The sequence below is a fragment of the Podarcis pityusensis genome, assembly GCF_964106645.2.
Source record: "Podarcis pityusensis genome assembly, chromosome: 11".
NCBI lineage: Eukaryota > Metazoa > Chordata > Lepidosauria > Squamata > Lacertidae > Podarcis > Podarcis pityusensis.
Genome location: NC_138036.1, coordinates 15613305 through 15637931, shown reverse-complemented (window position 1 = coordinate 15637931; position 24627 = coordinate 15613305). Strand labels below are relative to the sequence as shown.

The following is a 24627-nucleotide window of genomic DNA, read 5'->3' as shown; positions in this document are numbered from 1 at the left end:
CTCAGTAATTCACTGCAGAGAACCCAGGCCAGTAACCAAGTCAAAGTATGAAAAAGAAGAGAATGGTTTGCTCCTGTTTGTTTTGACAGACTGCAGTCCTACAGGCACACCATTAAGGCTGCGCTTCGCTTCAGAAGGATTAACCTCACAGTGAGCAGATAAAAAGACCAACATCAGAACAGCACTAGCTCAATATATTTTAGTCCCTTGGTCAAAAAATCAGAATGACAGTCTTTCCACATCAGCTAACGCAGAGCTGAATAAATCCACCCGGAGGTTCTCCTGCACAAGGCCTTGTTGGAAGGGAGGAAAGGTGAAAAAAAACATTACTGAGCCTTTTGCAATTAAAATTAATCATAATGAAGCGGGAGAACATTCCAGTGGATTCTGCTCCATGGAGTAGATTGTCCTCTTTCCACTCTGCCACCCTTAAAGGCAGGCAGAATCTGATGCCAGAGGTAGCTGCTACCCTCCATCTTTTTCTGATTTTTTTGACTGTTTTCTTTTCTTTTTTAAAGAGATGAGTTTCTTCCTTTCAAGGCTATAGTGTTTAACTGCTTTGTCAGATCAATTTGCCGAAGCAACTTTTCCTCAACTGTATACAGGCAACTCCCCATGTACACATGTTCAAAACATGCACACACACATGGATCACCATGAACCCGGATTTGGCACGCAAAGGGGCAAAAACGACCCTTAAAAAGTGCAAAAATGGCATGAAAACAGCTCCTAGCAACCCCCCGGGCCTTTGCAATTGCAATCCCAGGAGCCCTTGCACCTTTGGAGAGCTGGAGTTTGAGCAAGGAAGTCTGTGGTGTCTACCATCTTAAAATGACAGCATCTTAAAAAGTAGAGACATCACCTTGCCAACAAAGGTCCGTATAGTCAAAGCGATGGTTTTTCTAGTAGTGATGTATGGAAGTGACACCTGGACCATCAAGAAGGCTGATCGCCGAAGACTTGGTGCTTTTGAATTATGGTGCTGGAGGAGACTCTTGAGAGTCCCATGGACTGCAAGAAGATCAAACCTCTCCATTCTTAAGGAATTCAGCCCTGAGTTCTCACTGGAAGGACGGATCATGAAGCTGAGGCCCCAATACTTTGGCCACCTCATGAGAAGAGAAGACTCCCTGGAAAAGACCCTGATGTTGGGAAAGATGGAGGGCACAAGGAGAAGGGGATGACAGAGGACGAGATGGTTGGATAATGTTCGCGAAGCTACCAGCATGAGTTTGACCAAACTGCAGGAGGCAGTGGAAGACACGAGTGCCTGGCGTGCTCTGGTCCATGGGGTCACAAAGAGTCAGACACGACTAAACGACTAAACAACAACAACCATTTTTTTCAATGGTGTTCCCATTACATGCGATTTCACTGAAACTCGCGATGCCTCAGAACGTAACCCCCGCGTAAATGGGGAGCTGCCTGTCTTCATTTGTGTTTCTCTCTACAACTGTACTGGCCCTCCGCTTTTTCAATGAACAACGGCTCTCAGGCAGTGGCATAGCGTGGGTTGTCAGCACCCGGGGCAAGGCAAGTAATTTGCGCCCCCTAACCCGTGGATTTGCGTCCCCTAACCCTAACCCCCAGATGTTGCGCCCGGTGCGGCCGGCCCCCCCTGCACCCCCACGCTACGCCACTGCTCTCAGGAGAGCAGGAGGGAAACACCCTAAATGACCAGAGGGGAAGGAAGGTCTGGCAAGGGATGGATTATGTGGGATATTTGATGTTTTAGGTTAGGGTCTAAGCCAGGGGTCAGCAAACATTTTCAGCAGGGGGCCGGTCCACTGTCCCTCAGACCTTGTGGGGGGCCGGACTATATTTTTTTGGGGGGGGGGGAATGAACAAATTCCTATGCCCCACAAATAACCCAGAGATGCATTTTAGATAAAAGGGCACATTCTACTCATATAAAAACATGCTGATTCCCGGATCGTCCGCGGGCGGATTTAGAAGGTGATTGGGCTGGATCCGGCCCCCGGGCCTTAGTTTGCCTACCCCTAGTCTAAGCACTGTAGGTGCAGTTGGTGGAGGGAGGGGGAAAGCCCAGGTATTTGTTTCTGGGTTGTGCTTGGAAAGTGTGCACGGAGGAATAAGAAGTTTATACAGCCCCCAGGGACTGTTTATCTTCCTTCTCCCACGCTTAGAAGGATGACCTGAGCCTCATCAAAGAGGTCAAGAGTGATGAAGCACGAACAGCTCTGATCCTTTCAGGGTGACTGATAGGCAGCAGGACACTTTGAAGGCTCTCATGTTCTTCAGCTCAGAACTTCTTGTAACGAAACAGGATTCCTATGTAAATAAAAGTCTTATCTAGTGCCATACAGTTCACTCTATCTGCAGTTGTTTTGCACTGGGTAAGAACTGGGTCTTCCAAACCACCATCCACCATAGATGCTCATGGGGAAATAATGCTTTATGTCTTCTAGATTGCTTTTGTACAGAAATCCTCCTTGACATTTTCTCCTTAGTCAGCAGCTTTCCCCTTTTTTCAAAGGGGCATTTTTAATCAACGGATCTTTGTTTTTGGTGGTAATCCAAGATGCGAGCTGTAATTATGTGTGAAACGGGGAGAGTTGTCTCACATGCCTTTCCTTTCAGTAGCTGAGACTCTCTTTAGAGGCAGGGTGGTATTAAGAATGCTGTTCTTTACTATACAAAGGCAGTTCAGAATTAAAGCCCTTTCAGGAGAGTATCTGTGCTTCTGAATTTAAAAAAGGGGGAATGGAAGAGCACACCAGGTACTCCCCATTCAAAGGCAGTTGTAACATGAGGCAGAGAGTAGTGGCGGGCTCAGGCATGGGTAATTTGGGCACTGTTTAAGGGCAGAACGTATTTAATCTGAACCTCTTTAGGAACACAGATAGCACTGAAAGGCGATATATAAATATCAGGCAACAAAGCCAGTGTTAATACTTTTACCACCTAGCCCAGAAAGTAGTGTTTTGTTTTGGGGTTTGTTTGTTTTTTTGAAACAGCAGCCTTGCAACTTTATGTATATAGGAAGACACCCTAAGCCTGTCCTTTCCCCTTGAGGAGAAAACACCAAAAATGGAGGGGGGGGGGTCATTTTGTGGCCTGAAAGCTGCCTGATCTTTAAATTTAAAAAATGAGCAGAGTTCTAATGCTACCCACCAACATTTAGCACCTTGACAGCAGACTGAGCAAACAAACAGTTCACCCCTGCCGCCCATCCCTGCCCCCTCCAGGAAAGCAGCCTACTTGAAGTTGGACATGCCTGATCTACAATACTATTTTATTTATTTTATAGTACAGTACATTGATTATTGCTTTCATTTTATGGATCAATGGTCTTGCTAGATAGTAAAATTCATGTTAAATTGCTGTTTTAGGGGTTGTTTTTAAAAGTCTGGAACAGATTAATCCATTTTGCATGGCTTTCTATGGGAAAGCGCGCCTTGGTTTTGGAACGCTTTGGTTTTGGAACAGGCTTCCGGAACGGATTAAGTTTGAGAACCAAGGTACCACTGTACCAGGATTGCAGGTTCAATCCCCATATGGGGCAGCTGCATATTCCCGCATTGCAGGGGGTTTGACTAGATGATCCTCAGGGTCCCTTCCAACTCTATAATTCTGTGGGTCTATGATTTTGTCTGGCAAGCTGAAATGTGTGTGCAAATAGAACGTTTGTCATAGTGCAATGCAGAATTCCAGCCACTAGGACACATCCTGCACTTTCCTTCATATATGAATGTCACAGGAACAAATGAGTTCCCTTGATGCATCTAGTTCAGCATTTTGTTCCCAGCAGCAGCCCGTCAGCTTCCTCAGAAGCAAGGACGGTCATCCCTGACTATTTGTTCTGGCACTTATAAGTACAGAGTCTTTGAAGACGGATATTCCGTTCAGTTACTGCAGCTAGAAGTCATAGACAAGCGGGTCTTGCAACAAAAGGTTGCAGTATGAAGTGCTCCTGTTCAGGGTGCCAGCCAGCTGGCTGGGATCCTCAATCCCATTATCCTATCCACCACCTCTGGTTTTCCATTTCCTCTCCCTCCCTCCCTCTTAACAGTTAGCATTCCATACCCATTGAGTATCTCATTACGCTGTTTGAGAAATACCCCTTTTCCACCCCCCCAAACATATATATTTTTAGTACTTCTGTAAATTGTGGAGTTTCCCTGAATCTGCCGCTACCTCCCTTTTGTGAATGAGTGATGCTGTTTTGGCAGTGTAACGATCCACACTCAGAGAATGAACGTTTGCCACGCTTATCATACAGGATGAGTTCCGGGCCAGTCATACGTCTTAGTAACGTGGACGATTCATTTGCGCACGTAAGCAAAGATGATTGCGAAAGCCATTTGGCGTATTAAAATTAACACAAAGAACAGCCTGCACTGCCAAGTTAAAATAAATAAATGTTTCTGCATACAGAATAGTTTACAATTGTGGCATGCGGCACAACACACACAAACACACCCATTACGAAGGAAAACACACAAGCCAGCCGAAGTGTGTTCAATTTCTGTTTAAACAATTCCGGGGAGAATTGCTGACATGCCCTGCTGAATTCTTTGGCTCGTATCTAAAAATGCTCCCAGATTTCTTTTTCAGCTTTCCCCCATTCTATTTCTGCTTGGTTGTTCAAGTCAAAGTTAAGGCTGCCTTAGTTCAATGGAGAGCATCCTCACAGCAGAAAACACTCTGAATTTACTTAAGGAAAACTTGTGCCAGATTATTTCTGCCTGGGGCAACATAACTTCTAATATTTCCTTGACTGCATCGTGGTTCTTTTTAGGATGTAGCCCCTGTTCTCTTAATGGATTTGGCTGTTCGTTCATTACAAAGGAGATAAAACAAGATCAGAGCCACATCTTTTCTGCGTTAGCTGGTAATATGATTACCAATGGCAAAAAAAGGGGGGGGGGAATCCACTGCATTGTATCAAATCATGAAACTTGGTTGGGGTTGTTGCTGAAGAAAGGATTATGATTAAGGCAAAAATATTGCAACTCTGAGGATTACTTCTAATAATCCATCTGGAGCCAAGGTGACTCCTTGAGTGTTTAATTAAACAGAGCATTTGCAGACATTAGGACCTTTGTTAATTAAACAAAAGCAAACAGAATGGCTGGCTGAGAAATTACACTGTATTATTATGATAATGATTATTGATATTATTGTTGCTTTCAAGTTAGCACTGAATTATTCTTCTGTCAGAAAGAGTTCCATGTAGTTAAGAAACCTGCACACTTTTCCCTCTAATCAGCAAATATTCAAGTCATAAAAGATAACACCCTTATCGGCTGCAGAAATTAATACAAGATTTTAAAAATGAAAAGCAACCAAAAATCAGTGAACTGGAAGAACCTGTAACAGCTGGTAGACAAGAATCAGAGGCAGAAGCTGCAGGATTGGAGAGTGCAGCAGAACAGGTGCAGGAGGAGACAGAGATAGGTCAGGCTGGTGTAGAGTCCAGGGCTTCTACACCTCGTCCTCCTGCCCCCACCTTCCCTGCTCTATGGACTCCCAGGACCAGGCTAGGACTGAAGAGAGAGGAGCAGGTGGTTACATGCAGGCATAGTCTTCGCTTGCTTGCATGTAGTTCAGGTGGGGGAGATACATAAGCAGAGGTGAAGGGGTTTGGGTCTCTCTGTTTCAGCCACTTCCTCATTGGGTGCACACCTAGGAGTACCTGAGAGATGTAGGACTCACGGGCATGCATTTTCCTAACTTGTAAATGTACCTCTGACAATAAAAGTTCATTCTTCACTCTGGACATTCCTTGCCTGACAGCACTATGACAATACAGGGCTTCTACATTTGGGTGGAAACCTTGACCAATCAGGGTTCCTGTTTGCATGGAAGAGTCCTGTGCACTTACAACTGTATAGGACCCCACCCTTATATAAACACAAACGTGTGTCCAATCAGTGTGTTTGCATTGTAGGGCATGGATGGTAAAGATAAAGGGACCCCAGACTGTTAAGTCCAGTCGCGGACGATAAATACCTATTTATCTACTTGCACTTTGACGTGCTTTCAAACTGCTAGGTTGGCAGGAGCAGGGACCGAGCAACGGGAGCTCACCCTGTTGCAGGGATTCGAACCGCCAACCTTCTGATCGGCAAGCCCTAGGCTCAGTGGTTTAGACCACAGCACCACCCATGTCCCAGGGTATGGATAGTAGGCATGATCATATCCACCAAACTCGGTCGAAGAGGTTGCCAGGCAACACTGCTGTCTTTAATTTCTTTAAGCTTTGCCTTGAATGTCCTGGCAGAAAGGTGGTATATAAATGCTGTTAACAGATAGATAAATAGAACGTTTTAAATATAGGATGTTTATACACTCCGAAATATCACTCCTGGCTTGAGACGCCCTTCCTGAGAAATTGTGCTGGGGGTATACGGCAGAGAAGCAAGAGACTTCTAGGTTCAACATCCTGCTTTAATTCCCTTTGTTAAAAGGTGTTTGGAGATAAAAGCCTGCCTGGGAGCAACATCTTCTGACCTAGAAGCTCTGCCCCTTAACCCCAAATGCAGCAGGGTTGCCTGTGGTCATCCAGTCAGGAGGGAACATTGTGCAAACTCCCCCTCCCACACAATGGCAGACTCTTCGAAAAGGGCAGCAATAGTACTAGCAGAATCGCCACACCAGAAACACACTGCTCAGGCTGAAGACCACAGACGCTTAAGGACAGGGTTTCTACAGGGCAGGGATGGAGAAACTGTGGCCCTCCAGATGTTGTTGGACCCCCTCCCATCAGTGGTCAAGGATGATGGGAGTTACAGACTGACAACATCTGGAAAACCACAGGTCTCCCATCCTTGTTATATTGGAATTGATCCTCGAGGACCAACTGGTTAGATGTTCAGGCAAGCTTGTGCCATACATAGTCCAGTGGTGGGTAGAAAGCAGATCTCTGACTTATTTGCAGTAGATCAACAAGGATTTTGTCTCCCAATTGTTTAGTAATACCCCTTATAATTCAGGCTGCTGAGTTTAAGAAAGCACAGGGGAAAAACCAGGAGTGGATTTTTGTGTGAAAAGATGGTGAGCTCAGTTCTGCTACGGAAAAGACTCTCTACCTCCTTTAGGAGCTTCTTAGTGTAAAAAAAATAAATCAGGCAGCATGGGGGTAGCCAAGGAGGGGTGGGGGGGAGCTGCCCTCCCCCAGATGAAGTGAAACAATAGAAAGACTTAACTAACTGACCAATCACGTCAGTTCTTCCCCACTCAACAAAAGCTCTGCCCCCCACCCTAAGAAATATCCTAGTGATGCCCATGTCAGGCAGTCCACTTGAAGCATGATGGGAGAGGTAAAGAGGCTAGTGTTTAACACAGAGGTTGTACAGATGCATAAAGTAAGGAATGAAGGTGGAACGTAGCAGAAAATCCATACCAACTCTTGTTTCTAAGTATACCTAATGCAGCTGCTGCCATTAGGGTTTTTTTAATATACAGTGGTACCTCGGGTTACAGACGCTTCAGGTTACAGACTCTGCTAACCCAGAAATAGTACCTCAGTTTAAGAACTTTGCTTCAGGATGAGAACAGAAATCGCGTGGTGGCAGCGGGAGGCCCCATTAGCTAAAGTGGTACCTCAGGTTAAGAACAGTTTCAGGTTAAGAACAGACCTCCAGAACGAATTAAGTTCTTAACCAGAGGTACCACTGTACATTGCAGAGGAGAAAAAGAATAAAACCTAGTTAGGTATAAACAGGCAAAACTACTTTATACTGAGGCAAAATATTGATCCACCTTGCCCAGTACAACAAAATATTGATCCACCTTGCCCAGTACAACAAACTCTGTCTGGCAGCAGCTGCCCAAATCCTTAGGCAGAAACTTTTCCCTAATCCACCTCTACTGTTTGGCATCTTTTTTTTTTGCAGTGGAAATGCCAAGGTTCTTACCAGGGACCTTTTGGATGAAAAGCACATGCTCTATTTCTGAGCTAGTCTTTATTTAATGATCAAATGAGAATTCCAAACATTCAATTTTTCACTATATACTTTGTAGCTGCTAAGGTGTTATGATGTCTAACTCAGTTCTGATGAGTACTGGGCAGAAATGGAAAGAAAAGGTTGACTCTGGACTCCATCATACAAACTACCAGCATTAGTTCTTGGAATGGCTGGCTCTGCTAAATATCTTTCCCTGTATAAGCAGGATTGCAAAGTCAGTGATCAGAGAAACAGATTAAGAGAAATGTGTTTTTTAAAAAAATATATTTGGAATCCTTGAGGATGAAAAACAACATGAAAGAAGAGATATTTCCAGCTCCCAACTTCATGGGGATTAAGATCCTTGCAGGGAAATAAGTTGGGAGACTCGAATGCGACAACTGTTTTCTCCTTGATTTCATGAACCAGGCAGATATTGAATCCATGTCTGGCAGTGCCCCCGGGGCAGGGCTTTTGGGCAGAAGTCCAGAGTCCCACTAAACAGCCCCAAAATGGAGCAGAGCTGGCTCAACATCCTTGAAGTATGTGAAATAAAACACACTCTCAAGATGGGAGTTCCCTGTACAGACCATTAAGTCTAGAGACTAAACTTGCTTTTACAAGTTTGTGGGTGCTAGACACCCTAGATTTCTGCATCTAGATGGAGTCTGAATTTAATTAAGGCTAGGTGTTAAGTCTGGGTCCCAGGCTTATGTGCATTAAGCTAGACCCTTTTTGTGCTGTGTGCTGGACAATGCTAATCCCCTGGAATCAACAAGCTGAAAGGCTAACTTCCAATGAGGTGATGGCCTGGGGTAATGAGCCATAACTCGGTGAGAGTTGGCAAACAGGCAGAGCCCCTTTCACTTCACAGATAAAGTCAGAGGCGATGTGATTTAGAAGAGTTTACAGCAGGAGTGATGTAATGTAGAAGTAAACCAGCAGGCTGGAGAGAGAGACAAGGACAATGTTGATGTCTGCTTGGATCCTAGGCTGTACCTTTGGGAGAAGCAAGACGCTCTTGGAGTGCAATGTTGGGAACGCCTCCATCGTAGGCTCAGGTTGTATAACATATGTGTAAATAAGCCATATATCCTAAAGACACCACAGTCCCCACTGTGCCTCATTTCCAAAAGGAAACACGGACCTTGTGTAAGCGCACCTGGAACCTCACACTGTGAGGTGGGGTGTAACATTATTTAACTGCACAACCAACCGGGCCTCTTGCACCTCCCCATCTGCTCACAAAGCCTCTTCCCATTTGCAATTGCTAACTCACGCAAGTTAGTTCCGCAACTTCTATTTCTCCTGTTCACCCCCGCTCCCAATCCTCCTGACCCCTGGATGGTTCTTTTCACTTGCCCATCTGCAACCTCTGGCTCCCACCCCCAACCTTCCTCCATTCAAAGCCTCCTGGCCATTCCTGACTCTACAGTTACTGATCTAGCCTTAGTCCCCCAACCCCACCCGCCTTTCCAAAATGCTTGGCTTAAATTTTCCGGCTGCCTTGGAACATGCTCCTCCTGTTATAGCTGGCTCTCTCTTCTATCCACCTCCAGGTTCTTTGAGTCCTCCTGCCTGGCCTTCTTTGGAAAACCCCTCCCGCTCCTTCCTGGAAAGATGGTTATGTCAGACTATCCCTGACCAGCAGGTTGGGTAGTAGCTGTAAAAAACACACAAAAACCCCTGTCCCACATCCTGCCATAGCTGGATACTCCTCCTCCCTTTGCGCACATGCTCTCCCTACATCTCTCTCTCCCCCCCTCAAAATCTCTTGGCTAGACAGAAACCAAGCTCTGCCCCACAACTTTTGGATCTGCTCCTCTGCTGTACCTCTGACTATCCTTCCTTTTCATCCTTAATCTTCGAGGAGCCTGGCTCCTTGTCTCCGCCCCCCTCCCAGCCAGAGAAGCTGCTTCTCCCTTGCTGCTGCCCCAGAGCCAACTTCCCCAGATCCCTGCGCAACAGCGGGCCACCCCTCCACCTCCAGATCTCCATCCCTCTTATCTCCTGGTGAACTGTGTGTGTGTGTGTGGAGGGGAACCTCGTAACACCGGAATCCTCCCTCTCGCGTCGCTTTGGGAAGGCAACACCCCAGCCCCCCGTCCGACAGGCAGCTTCTCCGTGCACCAGCTGGCGACCCTTTTCTCTGTCCTCTACCCCCTCCTCCTCCTCTCTCCTGCCCCACGAGCTTCGGGGAAAAAGCCGATCTCCCCCAACACTTCCTGGGGTCGCCACCCTCGGCGACATCTGGCTCTCCCGCTTCCCCCCTTCTCCGCTTCCTCGGCGGGCAAAGCAACCCAAGATCGCCTCTCGGAAGCATCTGGTCGCCCTCTCCCCCCATCCCTCTTTTCTCTCCTCCTCGCCTAGCCAAGCGCCGTCCATTGCCTGTCTCTTCCCTCCTCCCGCTGGTCACGCCGCCGGCCCCGCTGACTCGCTCCCGCCGCAGGGGGCACCGCTCGCCTCCGCCTCCCTCCCTCCCTCCCTCTCTCTCCTCTCTCTCTCTCTCTCCGCGCGCCCTCGAGCGCGCCACGCAGCCGGAGAGGTCGGGCGCTGCGCAGGGGAGCCGCGAGGCCGCCCGATGGTGCTGCAGGGCGGCGGCGGCGGCGGAGGTGCCCGGCGCCTTCTGCTGCTGGCGCTGTGGCCGCCGCCGACGTCGCCCAGCGTGCTGCGCCTCTGGCTGCTGCTGCTGGGGCTGCTGCTGCTGGCGGCGCTCGGGCATGCGTGGACCTACCGCGAGGAGCCCGAGGAGAGCGACAGGTGGGTGGGACGGCGGCTTGGAGGGCCAGGGCGGCGGCGGCGCGGGGTGTGAGGGAAGGGCCCGTCTCCTCAGCTTGCCTTTTTTCCCGCGCCGCGGCTCCGGGGCTCGTGCGCCTCCGCGACGGCCAAGCAAGCCGGAGCTGCCCCCGGAGGAGACGTGAAGGGAATTGGACTTTGGACGTCTCTCAGGCGACGGTTTAAAGCACGGTCTCTCTCTTTCTCCCCCTCGCAGGGAGGTCTGCTCCGAGAGCAAAGTGGCCACCACCAAGTACCCGTGCCTGAAGCCCAGCGGGGAGCTCGCCACCTGCTTCAGGTCAGTCCGCGCCGCCGGTCGCCCGCTCGCCTTCTGCCGCAACGCCGCGAGGGCGGAGCGAGGGGGCTGCGCGCGCGTTTGCGCGGGGGGTTCCTGAGGCGCTGAGGAGAAAAGCGGAGTGGGGGGTTCGAGGGCAGAGGCTAGTTGAAGGACCCCCCCCCCAATATATCCTCTCTCTCACACACATATATATCTCACACAGGCACCATACTTCTCTTTTTGTTTATTTAAGTTTTTATTATTAAAATAATTCAGCATTAATACACACAATGTTACGAATATACAAACATACATTTCATACAATCCTTAAAAATGTTCATACATACCCACACTCAATCCCACAGATAGTTTTCCCATCACCATCCACCACCCCTCACCCCACCTTTGTGTTAGACTTCCAATCTACTCAATTGCAATTTCTTTCCACTTCTATTACTTTCTTTCACACACCTTTAACCCAATTGTCTGCTGCTTTTTCTATTACACATTGTTATCCATCTTATTTAGTGTTTCAGTATTTAAAACGGAACTTGTTTAATCTAATAGTTCTGATTTTTCAGGCACCATACTTCTCATTTGTGTGTGTGTGTGTGCATAATATTATCTATATAATATATCTATCTGTTAGAGTTGCCATATTTCAAAAAGTAAAAACCAGGACACCGCTGGTTTTCAAGGAAACCACCGAAATTATTGAGCTTTTTTGAGGAAACGCCCCAAAGTTATTGAGGTGGTTTTTTTTACACAAATGCTAAAGACTTTTTCGATTGACTCGCCTAAGATCCAGGACAAAGCACCACCTTTCAGAAATCCCCACCCCATGTCAATTCCGCCTTTGAAATCCCAGTAATGTCCGGACTTATGGCATCCCTAATATAGATATAATGGGAATTCCTGGACATTTCTGGGATTTGTCCGTCGGAAATACTGGGAAACATGTCTGCAAATTGGTAAAAATGTCCGGGGAAACCCAGGCAGATGGCAACCCATGTTGGAAGTGTTGATTTTGGGGGGCAAATTTCCTTAAAAGTAGCTCAGAAACTTCAAATTCCCCCCCCCCCCGAAAAACTCAGCAACATTGCCAAAGAAAAAGCTCAACTTATGTGTCTGGGTTTTCACATTTTGAAATCTGGCAACCCTAATCTATGTATCACACAGGAACCGTGCTTCTTCTTCCACCACGTGTCTGAGTACCAGAGGCTTGGGACTATCCCTTGTTTTATTTATATCTTCATTAAAAAGCATTTATTTTTATTGTTTTATTTGTAGACCACTTAATCACAGGCGTCTCTGTGTGTGTTGTGCAAGGAAATCAATAGTACAATGAGGTTAAAGGTTAAACTACACAACCAGAATTCAGTTAAAATGCCTGCTGAGGTCGGGCATGAAATTAATATATTCCTGCTGAAATCAATATATTAATATGATCACTTAGTATTAACAAAAGAAGGGAAGTGTCAAGCGGTATGCAAGGATAACACTAAAAATAAATAAAACAGTAAAATAAAAACAGTAAAACAGAGAAGAATGGGGGATCAGAAATAGCAGCGTTCGATCTTCTGGGTTAGGGAAAGCCTGGGCAAAAAGATAGATCTTCACAAGATGCCTTGTGAACAGAGGCACCTGGGAGACCATGGTGTTTAAAAGCACACCCCTGAGCATGTGCAGAGTGTCATTTGCCTTCCTACACCACTGCCCAGAGAAAGGGAAAGGTGCACACACACACACACACACACAGAGGGAGAGAGAACACGCAGGTGAACAGATAGCAACAGGAAGAAGTAGCAGCAGCAGCAGAACTTGATGGGACTCAAGTGTTGACAGGAGGCCCTTCTGGGCTGTGGGCCTTGGCAGACGCCTGGGGTGCCAAACCCTGGTCTGGTACCCTGGTCTGAGACCCCCCCTCCCATTGTTTGCCAGGTGTCTATCACCTGACACCATAAGGACATCATGTGGTTGACAGGTGCATTGTTCTGCTGGCTTGTCAAAGTGGGGCCACAGGGTATGTGTGCGTGTTTAGGAATCTGTCCTGCCAGGTGGATCCAGTTCCCTACCCCTGAGCTGCCAGCAAGTTCTGTTTCCTCAGCTATTGATGCTTCTGTACATCTCCCTTCCTTGTGGGTTGGCCGCTCTTTCTCTCTCTATGTGAGATAGCATCTCAGGGCAGGGCTCTCTTTGCACCCTGAGACTTCCAGCTGTATTATAAAATGTGAAGGGAGCCTTTGCAATTACATTGGGGGGGGGGGACACTTGGAAGAGTTGAGTGTCAAGGAAGACCTTGATTGCCTCTGGATCCCTGGCATTTGTCTGGTGCGTGTTTACATACACAAGTTTCCACACTTTAAGCCAGTGTTTACTGCTTCAAATCTGGAGTATATCCCAGAACTACTCTGCTTAGAAATTAATAATTGGACCTAGTATAAGCTCAGTAACAAACAATATACCAGGCAATCTTATATAAGGGGGTTGTTATTTATGGCTTAAATTCCTGCATACATTTACTGTGATGCTGCAGTGGTGCCTTTTTTGATTCTGCAAGTGCAGGCATACAATGCTAACAAGCTTGTTTGCAATACTTTAAATGGTGCTTGTGTGCATAGGCAGGAAGGCCGGTCTTCAGTGGTGTGCAGTGAGCATCTGACCACATGTATTTGAGCATGCAACCATAGACAACAATTTGTAATGCCTTCACATGCATAGGGGGAAAGTTTCTGTAAAGATGGGCAGGGAGACTGCTCTCCTCTTCCCCTGGTTTTCAAACCACATTATTTATTATTTCTGGTTACAACAGGAACACCAAAAATCCGGGTGCTACAGAGTAACACATTAAGTAAATAATTAAATGGGTTTGTGAAGTAAGCATGCATACTAAAGGTATACATCCCCTTTCTAAGATTAAATAAGGAGGGCGGCTGTTTGTCCTGTTTTGAGAATGCTGATATAAAGAATCAAAGCATGTTGCTGTACGCTCCCTTCTTTCTTTTTTTTACCCTTTATCCTTAAATATAAGCAAGATTAGGTCTTTGGAGTTTGTTGAATCTTGCTAGCTGCCCTATTGAAGTTTCTGTGCTCTGGTACTGAAATGGTGTTCTTGCAGTAGAAAATGCCTCTGGGATTTCACCCTGAGTGTTTACACAACCCCAGTGCCATTGCTGATACAGGAACCCTTTGGTATCTCTAAGAAATAGTGATGGCTTGTACTGCGGACCTAAACAAACTTATTTGAAAGGAAGGTTGCACTCCTAAGAATATTCACCAGGATGCAAGCCCCATTGAAATCATTGTGATTTATTTCTGTCTAGACATGATTAGGATCTGGCTGCAAGTCTTGCTGATTTCCATGAACTTATTTCTCTGAAAGCTCTTCACGCATTTTAATTTTTTTTTAGTGCGCACCTAAAATGTAAACTCTGAATGCAATAACGATGTGTTTGCAAATGCGTATAATATGCGTAACTAAGGAATCAAGATTTTCTGCAGCTCTCAGCAAATTTTGGTTTACCCTGTTAAGTGTGCAAGATAGATGTAGATGTGCTGAGGACAACAGTTTTAGAGTATGTTCATCATTAAAGGTTAGTGCTGGTTTATTGCTCTGATGACCTGCCGTGATTTGACACTGAAAAACCAGCTGTAGTAGTTTACGGTTTTTTCCCCTGGGATAGAAAGGAATTACTTCTTCCTTCCTGGGCAGAAATGGGTTGGCAGAATAGCCTTTTCAAATGCTCTGTCACTACTCAGTCAGTGCAAAGAGATACGGGCTAACCATTACCGTACTTTCTTTCTCAGCCTTTGGCGCAAAACACAGAGAAACCTCTACACTGTCTACAGCAATGCCTAGGCAAATGTTACAGAAGCGAAGCAGTTACAATGCTGAATATAATTTGGGAGTGCATTACATTCACTGTGTGGAAAAACTGAATGTGCCCTGAGCGACTGCAAGATAAACGATCTTGCCTTTTAGTATTGGAGAAATATATATCATATATGGTGCAGTAGTTTATGGCGCTTAGTGCATATGCATGTAAAATTCTGTAACTTACCTGCCACCTGCACTTGTTTGGCTGATGCATGTGGCCCTCCCTGACTCAGAAACTAGAGGCGTCATGACCATACTGGTTTGTAGAGAACTGTGCAGATCTGAAGTTCAACATGCAAGAAGATTTAATGAACTGCGTGACAATGAATGCATAGTTTATAAGCGACTTCTCTGGTTGGGCCGTCTTGCTTTCTTGTGGGAAAGGCTACTTCAATTTATTTGGCAGGGGTGCTGTTAGATTTCCAGTGCCTTGGAACATTGACACATTTTAATAATTCTAAATATATTTTAATAATTTTAATAACACATTTTAATAATAAAAAGCAAAAGCGTTAAGGAGTGAAAACACATAGCAATGCAGGCTAATGATTTATCCACAAGTCCCATTATTACAGGGTTGTGGAGCCTGTGGACCCTCCAGATGTTGCTGAACTACAAAATCCATATTTGTGTAACATTGACGCTGTTGGTTGGGGAAGATGGGAGTTGTAGTCCAGCAAGGCCAGGGACTGGCTGGACACTGAGGAGTGGTGGCTGGATACTGATGAGTGGGAACTGGGAGAAGGTGGGTTGGAGACCCACTTGGAAGAAGGGGTCAATGAACTGGGGGAGCCTATAACAGCCAGGAGACGAGAGTCAGAGGCATGACAAGCTGCAGGATTGGAGGGTGAAGAACAGGTGCGGGAGGAGGGAGAGAGAGGTCAGGTTGGTGGAGACTCAAGGGCTTGCACACCTCCTCCTCCTGCCCCCACTTCTCCTGCTCCGCTGTCTCCCTGGTCCAAAAGAGGGCTGAAGCGGAGGAGCAGAAGGCTATACACAGGTGTAGTCTTCACCTGCTTATGGGCAGCTCAGGTGGGGGAGATACCTAAGCCAAGGTCAGGGGTGGGGCCTTTCTGTTGTGGCAACTGCCTCATTAGGTGCCCATCTAGGAGTATCTGAGAGTAGATGAACTGATGCACATGCCTTTTCCTAATGTGTAAGTGTACTTTTGACAATGAAGAGTCAATTCCTCCCTCTGGATATCCCTTGCCTGACAGCGCTGTGACAAGCAAAATTTGGAGAGCTACAGGTTAGCTACCTCTGCCTTTATGACATGCTTTATGAAATGACAGTGAGGAGTCCACTCCGTGTTTTAGTACTTTTGCATCTGTGCAGCACAATCCTATGTGTGTTTATTTGGAAGAAGCTTCCACTGACAAAATTATACATGGTAAAATAAGGATGACAAATTTTGCTTAACATGAAACTTTATTTTGCAATGAAATTGGGGGGGGGGGGGGAATCCATGAAAAGAAAAAGCTCTGCATAACCAAGAAAGGTCACTAATTAAGAGAAGAATGGAAAAGGAAAATCACTTATTTATTATATAATGGGTGGGCTTTGGGGACCAGGTAAAACAAGTTAATGTTCAGTAAGTGTTGAGAGAGTTTAGATGTATTTGTTATGCAGTTGAATCATTGTCAGAAAGTGTATATATCTGAATCTGTATTTGATTGGGATGTGGTCAGAAGCTTAAAGGATTTCCACATAGGAGATAAACAGAAATCATGATCCTGTAGCATCTTTTTAAAAAATTGCAATTCCTTGTTTGCTGCACTGGCTGCGCGTGAAACTTTTGCCACATTTGTGCTGTGATGGTGATGGTGCCTTGTCAACAGTGCAGTGCCGTGTGTGTCTGGTGGAGTCTCTTATGCTGAAATGACCCTAGAAGGATTGTGAGAAACATCCTGATTGTGGCTCGTGTTATGTGGCTGTCAAAAGTGGTGTACTCTTGGTGCTAAAGCTCGAGCATAATGTGTTTCTTTGAGACGCAGCGTGTGCCTGAAGAGCAGCTGATTGCATTATACATGTAAACATTTGCTGCAGGCCATCTGAGAAGACGTATGACTGGTTTAATGGTTGCATGCTGTTTATAAAAATTGTTAACTAAATCCAGGCAGACAGCAGTGATTAACATTGGAAAGGGTCTGTCATTTTCCCCAAGCTAAGTCCTTTGGCCTCTGTTGATATTCAGTGTTTAGAGAAAGCTGGATCTGTGTGGCAAAATGAAATTACAGCTCCATATGTTCTTCTGCTGTAGGGTTAGTTATGTGGGGGGAAATTGCTTTAGTTTCTATTTTAATGTGAACCTATCCAATTTGCACTTGCTGAAACAATATGTGAGCCAAAACACAGCTATCTTTCAAAACAAGCACCTCTCTGAATTTTGCATTGCAGTTCTCCAGCCAGATAGTATCTACATAAATGCATGTATTAGGGAGAAATGCACACTAAAAAGCAATATATTAGGGGATATTCCTTGCAAAAATGTGCATACTAAAGACTTCTTTTTAAAAACCCACAAACTGATGTAAAAATGATATTCAGAGCTGAATTAAATTTCTGTTTAAATTTCTACCCTGCCCTTCATCCCAAAGGAGCCCAGAGCAGCAAACATCAAAATGTTAAAACAATACAATTACAGATAAAATAAAAGCGTATTTAAAAACATCTACAAACATGTAAAAACTCTTTAAAAACAATCACATACCCTCATACCTAATTTCAAGGTTGCAGACAGCAGTGTCTTTCAGCCATCAGATACCTGAGTAGCCAGGAAACTTTCCCCCTCCCAATTGCTCCTTATGTTCAACAATGTGGGGGGCAGACACAGCTGACCAGGGATGGAGCCACTACAGAGAAGGCCCCGTCATGGGTCAATGCCAACTGAGCAGCAGTGACAGGTAGCACCACCAACATAACGTATCCTGCTGATCATATGGCCTGAAATGATTGATATTGGGCGAATTGTTCCAGTTACTTGGGTCCCAAGGTGATTAGGGTTTTTTATGCAAGTACCATCAACTTTAATTGGGCTTGGTAGTTCACTGGCAGCCAATGCAGAGTTTTCAGGGCATATTGTCTCATCAGGCTGCCCCCATTAAACTTTATAGTGAACTTCATTAGTAAAATTATCTCAAAATGGCTTACATAAAGCACCACCATGGTTAATTAGCAAAAGCCAGCTATCAAAATAAAACAGATAATAAATCTCACTCAGAATCATTAAAACCCAGTGGCAAAATTTTGTCAATGCTATCAACAGGCTCAGAGTGGTTTGCAGCAGTTTATCTAAGTACTAATAGTTCTTGTTCCCTGTGGGGTGTTGAAGGATAAATGAGGTCAGTGAAAATGGCATTGGATAAACATTTTTAAAAACAACAACGACAGAGTTAACTGGGATGGGTAATTGTGTCTCTTGTGTTCTGCCCAGAAGGCAAGCAGATCTTCACTCCTAGGCTCTGGGAGTGCATCACAAACTGTCAGTGGCAACCATTTTTGTAAAATTCAGTTGCAGTTCCCATCCAATATGATGCGCAAAGTATTAAGGCTTTTATGTGCTATGGTGCTTTTGATTAAAAAATGTCCTTCTGACACATTCTGCCCTTTTTATTGCTTCCTATTTATTGCTGTGGGGTTAGTGATAAGTTGTTCCTTAATTTAATTAGTCGGCTTCAGTACCTCAGGGGTGTGTGTGTTAATGATGGTTTTCCTGTCATTATTTTTCCTTTTCTTTCTGTTATAGTGAAACAGCACCACTTCACTATGAAAGAAAACATGGAAGTAAAGAAAAGAGCAATTAATTATTAAAGTAATAAAAGGGACAGAAGCTGCAAGGAGGAAACCACTAAACAACATTGCGGGGACCTTTACTGAATAAGACTTAGAAGGATTCTTGACCCTAGAGAAGGGCATTCCTGGGAAATAGAACATATAGCAAGCATTATGTATCAAATCACCATTTTAATTTCCCTTATGTCTGATTGTGGAAAAGCAATGCCTTGACAGTCCTAAGGGCCGTAGTGTACAAGTAGCCAATGTTTTCCTGGGAAGCATCCTAGCAGTGTAAGGACAGATCTTTTCTTCATTGGTACTGCATTATATATAGCACTTGCCAAATTTTAGCAACTGCTTGCAGAATAATGAACATCTTATTTTGATTTATTTTCTCTAGATTTGGAAAAGCTTGTGTTAACGAGGGAAGCGGGAAAGATTTTTTTGTAACAAGTTTTGCAAAGGATGACCAGAATGATAATGAACTAGATTTTCAAGTGCTAAAGATTAATGCAAAGGGTCAGATGATGAGGACCTGCTTTCCTAAATAAAAACCAAGCAAGATATCTTATTACTAACCTCCTCTGCGTAATCTGATCCACTTTCCCTAAAGATAAAGCTTTTAATGCATGAGAGGTACTTTGAATCATAGTGATCGCTCCAGTGGGATTAGCTCTGAGTCAACGGCACAAAAACATATTTAAAAGTCTCTCTCACGTTATTTATATACTATGTGTGAATTCATGTTATTAATGTGGGAGAGAAATCAATGAAGGAAGTATTACATTTGGACTATAGACTGATTTAAGACCGTTCTGTGAAAACGCACAAGTGCTAGTGCAAAGAGCCTCAACACTAGTACACAACAGTGCTACTTATTATTGTTGGCATCCGTCTGTCTTGCGAGACAATGGAGTGTGCTTTCGGGGGTGAAGTCAAACCACTGGAGAATCACAGTGCCTGCTGTGGCTGCAGAGACTGGTAACTTGCAACTGCTGCCTCCCACGTTGCTTTGGCCAGAAGACCTTCATCTGTCTATCTATCTATCTATCTATCTATCTATCTATCTATCTATCTATCTCTATCTATCTATCTATCTATCTATCTATCTATCTATCTAGGGTATGACACCCATACTTTTTATAGCTGTGGAAGAAACCCTTGGATGAGGTATGAATAGGCTTACATTGCTGACAAACTGGATAGTAAACTGTTCATGATGATATTCACCAAAGCACAACTTAGAAACCATTTTGATCCTGCATGTCTGTGTTCGAGCTACCTACATTTCGCTGGGGCTAAGTCATTCTGTTGGCTCTAGTGGTTTGTGGATAGCAGCCAAAAATCACCATGTGCAAGGAAATTTCAGAGTGATTACATCTGAAAGTATTGCTCTGTATTGTCTCATTTTGGCTTATTGTACAATATGACATGGGGCCTTTCCACATCATCACAATCCCTATCCATAGAGGTGGGTGGCATTCTACCTACCTCACAGGGACCCTGTGAAATAATTCATTTCTGTCAATGCTTTACAGATAAAGAGCCAAGGACGATGCAGTGTATCTCTTCCAAGGCCATGAAGCAAAATCCTTGGCTTGTGTTGTGATCTGAATTTGATCAAGACAACATGTGCTATGGTAGTTTTTGAAGGGTTTTAAAAAAAATTAAAATAACTGTCAAAATTAGTGGTTGACTCTTTGCACATTTGTGAGTAAATGGTGAAGTCTGACTCCCTGCATGTTTCCAGAGAACTTGAAGTAAGTTGAGTTCGCGTTCTGGTTTGCTTTAGTTTGCATTTTGTTATTGAAAGGCTGCCTTTTATTTTCACAAGAGTACCTAAGAACATCTGTTAAATTATAGTTAAGCTTTTTGGCAGTACCTTTTTATGGAATACATATCTACCTCGTGCTACATATTTAAGCGGTCTACTTGTTCTTAAGTAAATAAAGTAGTGTGTAAACAACAAGTCTTTTAGCCACATGCATGCAAGATGAGCTTTTGCTACGGGTATCTGCGTAAGACATATATCTTTACTGCTGCTGCGGCTACTGCTACTTTTGACATTTTAGTCTGTGCTCTGTATTGTGTGTAGGGAATGTAATATTACAGTTTCATGGTAACATTAAGCTTTTCATAGCTGAAGTTCTCGAAAGAGCGCCACCAGAAAAATAATTTGGTAGGTTGCTACCAAATTAGTAAAAACGTGTCTTTGCTGTTCCTTGATCCCCCTCGCTAGTTGTAAAGGATTCTTACCATGTTTACAATGAATGGTTCAGATGGGCTCCTACTTTAACTCCTCTCCCTGCAGGAGCAACAAACCATGATTCCCAGCTTAGTGTTACTGCTGAACTGAGGATTGTGCTTTATTTCTCTCCATACAAACCGTGACATGAAGCCAAAGTTTGTTCTTGGCATCCCAAATATCTTCTGTGTCAGCAGTAACAAATCATGAACCCCAGTTTGGACATAAAGCTAAATCAGGGATTGTGGTTTGTGTTGCTCGTGGTGTGGGAGGAATGAGTTGCCAGTTTCTGGGACCATCTCATAGCTTCCCCTGAGGACTTTGATGAGCAGTACAGTGGGAGGAAGAGGCCATGTGCACCAGAGCTCTTCTGCTCAAGCTTCTGACTTGGAGCCAGGCCCTTCCGCTGAGTCTCTCCCTTTGGACGTTTCGTAGCCCCCTTGCCTTCATTGGCTCAGGGTGAGGAGACATGGCCACCCAATGCCAGTGTGCTGGTCCCATGGGTTACCCAAGAGGCGAAGTCCAAGTCCGGTCCGTGGTCAAAGGTGCAACGTGGAGGCAGTCCGTAGTAGCTGAAGCTGGGTGCAGGGCAGGGAATCGGGTGATGTCAGGAACAGGCTTGCAAGCAGGGAGCCAGGGCGGGTCAGGAGCTCAGGCAGGAACTAGCAAACAACAATGTTGCTCCCGCAACCTGGGACTGGGGCTGGCTGGCTTTTATCTGACCCGAGGCATAGAGCAGCCCCGATCCTCTGGTGACTTGCCTCTCCTGGCCTGGAGGTGAGCACTCCTCCTGCGGGAACTTAGTTCCCTCCTCCTCTCTGCCCTGAGCCTCTGCAGCTCAGGAGAGGCTGGAGGGTTACCGGACCCAGAGGCAGCCTCCTCTTCCTCTGACAGGGCTGAGAGTGGAGCACCTGCAGGCAATGGGTCCTCCATCACCTCAGGAGCCAGAGCAGACTCAGCTGATGCCTGCACCTGAGGATCCAGCACAGGTGAGGACCCTTCAGGCTCATGCCCCAGCCCCAGCTCAGCTGGTTCTGGAGGCAGGGAATCCTGTGCAGGCTGGGATCCCTCAGGTTCAGCATCCGAGTCTGAATCCCAGGCTATCACAGCCAGGGAGGCCACTTCTCTGCTAGATGGAGGGGCAGGGGAGCTCCACAGCATGGACTGAGCTGTCAGGGGTGGAGGAAAGCCAAGGTTGCCTTTCTGAGGTACGTATCAAGAGGCAGCAGCAGGCCAGGCCAGGAATTTTCAGCAAGACAGGTATACATGCAAGTAGCTGGACTGTCCCTACCTCTCTTTAAAAACATGGTGGGTAGGTGGAGCCAGTTGCTGGGGAAAAACTTCATGATCTTGTGCAGTCTCTGCTCCTGAACACAGAATCCTCACCCCTGACCTTGTTTCTGAGCCGCGGTTAGGGAACCTTGAAATGCCTCTCTTGAGTAGGTTTGTTCCTTGCTGCGTCTGTGGTGTCTAAGGCTGTCTGGATTAATTCCTACTCTGGTCTTGTTGCTGAGTTTGCACCTTTTGTTTGTTGGCTTCTTTATGCATGAGAAAGTGCATGTGTGCTTCATGAGCAGGAACAGGACACCCAATTCAAGACGTTCATATTAAAGTGCAAAGCCCTAAATGACTTGGACCTCAATATCTGAAAGACCACCTCCTTCTCTACAGACCCTCTCGGGTTTTAAGATAAGCAGAGGGGGGTCCTCTTGGTACTTCCATCTCTCTCAGCAATTATGGGGGATTGGAGAGGGAATTCTCTCCGGCAGCCCTTAAGTTGTGGAATTCCCTCCCCACAGAGTTGTGTCTGGCATTTTCATTATGCGGTTTCCATCATATGCTGAAGACATACCTCTTTCACACCTGATATACATACATACATACATACCATATATATATATATATATATATATATATATATATATATATATACACACCCACCCACACACAAATATATATATATGCGCAAATGATTTGAAATTGTTAATATTAGTGTGCTTGTTTTTTTTAAATCATTGGGACCTTATGGTGAAGGATGGGAATTAAATTGAAATCATCCTAATCTCCATATTCATAGTAAACCATAAATTTTGGTTTACTGCTGGGGTCATTGAAGTCTTTGAGTCCGTGGGCACATTTGCAAACCAACGAAACTGTCCTGTGCACCCCCCAGCCCACAACCAAGTAGAGACCGCAACCTATTCTTTTGGCTACAATTCATCAGACATGAGAAGGGGAGGGATCCCATGTAAATCCACAGGTGTCATGTTGCCAATCCCTAGTTTACCATGTGAATGCTGCCTTTGAGTGGTTGGTAAATAAACAAACAACAATTCAATTCCCCCTGATGAATGGCACTTTAAGCGACCAATTCATAGTATCCCATAGCAAGATCAACCCTGGTATATCTATCCATGAGTTCTGGCCTAGCAAAATATGGCAGTGTATCCCCCAGTTGTATCACAGATGAAAACCAGGGATACAGTTGTAACATCCCTATTGTAGGACAAAAATTATATTTTTTCCCTAATATATTTGTAATGCAGACAACAAGCAACGCTGACCTTTAAATCAGCAGAGGTCTGGCTATATTGCAAAGAGTAAATGAATACAGCAGATTTTGCTGTGGAGTTCAGAGACCTGAGACTCCTAGAAATAAGAAGCTGGACTGAGACTATGGTTATTAAAGGAAGATGTTCATTTCAGGGTATTTTCCTTCTTCTCAGTTGCAGACATACTGGCGTTTTCCCTTCCAGAATTGTCTCTAAATCCTGTGGTGGACCAATCTAGGCTTAGGTTGGAGGATTCTGGAATTCTGGTCTGCATCAAGGCATGAACCTGACATACAAATTACAAACATCTACAAGAATGTGTAACAGTGCTGGGCAGAAACTTTATGGTAGCAATCCTTGGGGGCAGCAGTTCTTTGTATGAGCTGCTGGGTGTGATATAACAGGCTGCTCTGTATTTATTAAGACATGTATCTATTGCAATCTACATTAGTCCCAAGGTGATAAACACATTTTTAAAAGCAACACCAACAATAAAAGTGCATTACATGAAGCTAATGTACTGTACATATGCATTTGCAGTTGAAAGATGAAATCCCTCCCCCCCCCGCCATCAGATATTTATAATGCAATCCTAAGCATGTGCAGGGACGTGGGTGGCGCTGTGGGTTAAACCACAGAGCCTAGGACTTGCTGATCAGAAGGTCAGCGGTTCAAATCCCTGCAACGGGGTGAGCTCCTGTTGCTCGGTCCCTGCTCCTGCCAACCTAGCAGTTCGAAAGCATGTCAAAGTGCAAGTAGATAAATAGGTACCACTCCAGCGGGAAGGTAAATGGCGTTTCCGTGCGCTGCTCTGGTTCGCCAGAAGCGGCTTAGTCATGACCCAGAAGCTGTATGCTGGCTCCCTCGGCCAATAAAGCAAGATGAACGCCGCAACCCCAGAGTCAGTCACGACTGGACCTAATGGTCAGGGGTCCCTTTACCTTTACCTTTAAACATGTACATTCAGAAGTTATTCCATGAAATTCAGTGAGGTTTACTGTCAGGTAAGTGGGTATAGGATTGTAGTCTTGATCATCAGAGTCAGGGGAAGAAGTGACAGCTCTAACAAATCTTGGCGAACAAAAACAAGTAATAAATGAACAATTTTTCAAAATCATTCGCAAAACTTCACCAAGCTTAACCACAATGAATTAATTTTGCCAAAATTCATACTGGGGACAGGTGGAATGTATGATATGAGGGGTAGAGAAGGC

At 45.2% G+C, this 24627-nt stretch overlaps 1 protein-coding gene across 1 annotated transcript in view; it reads left to right on the top strand.

Annotated features, from left to right (window-relative positions):
- Positions 1-10494: 10494 nt before the first annotated feature.
- CCBE1 (collagen and calcium binding EGF domains 1) overlaps positions 10495-24627 on the top strand; it is a gene marked incomplete at its 5' end in the record, with an annotated part of 157642 nt that continues 143509 nt past the window's right edge. The window contains 2 exons of the mRNA XM_080973592.1: positions 10495-10673; positions 10906-10986. Of these exons, the coding sequence (XP_080829718.1) occupies positions 10495-10673; positions 10906-10986 (260 nt within the window). The remainder of the gene's footprint in view (positions 10674-10905; positions 10987-24627) is intronic.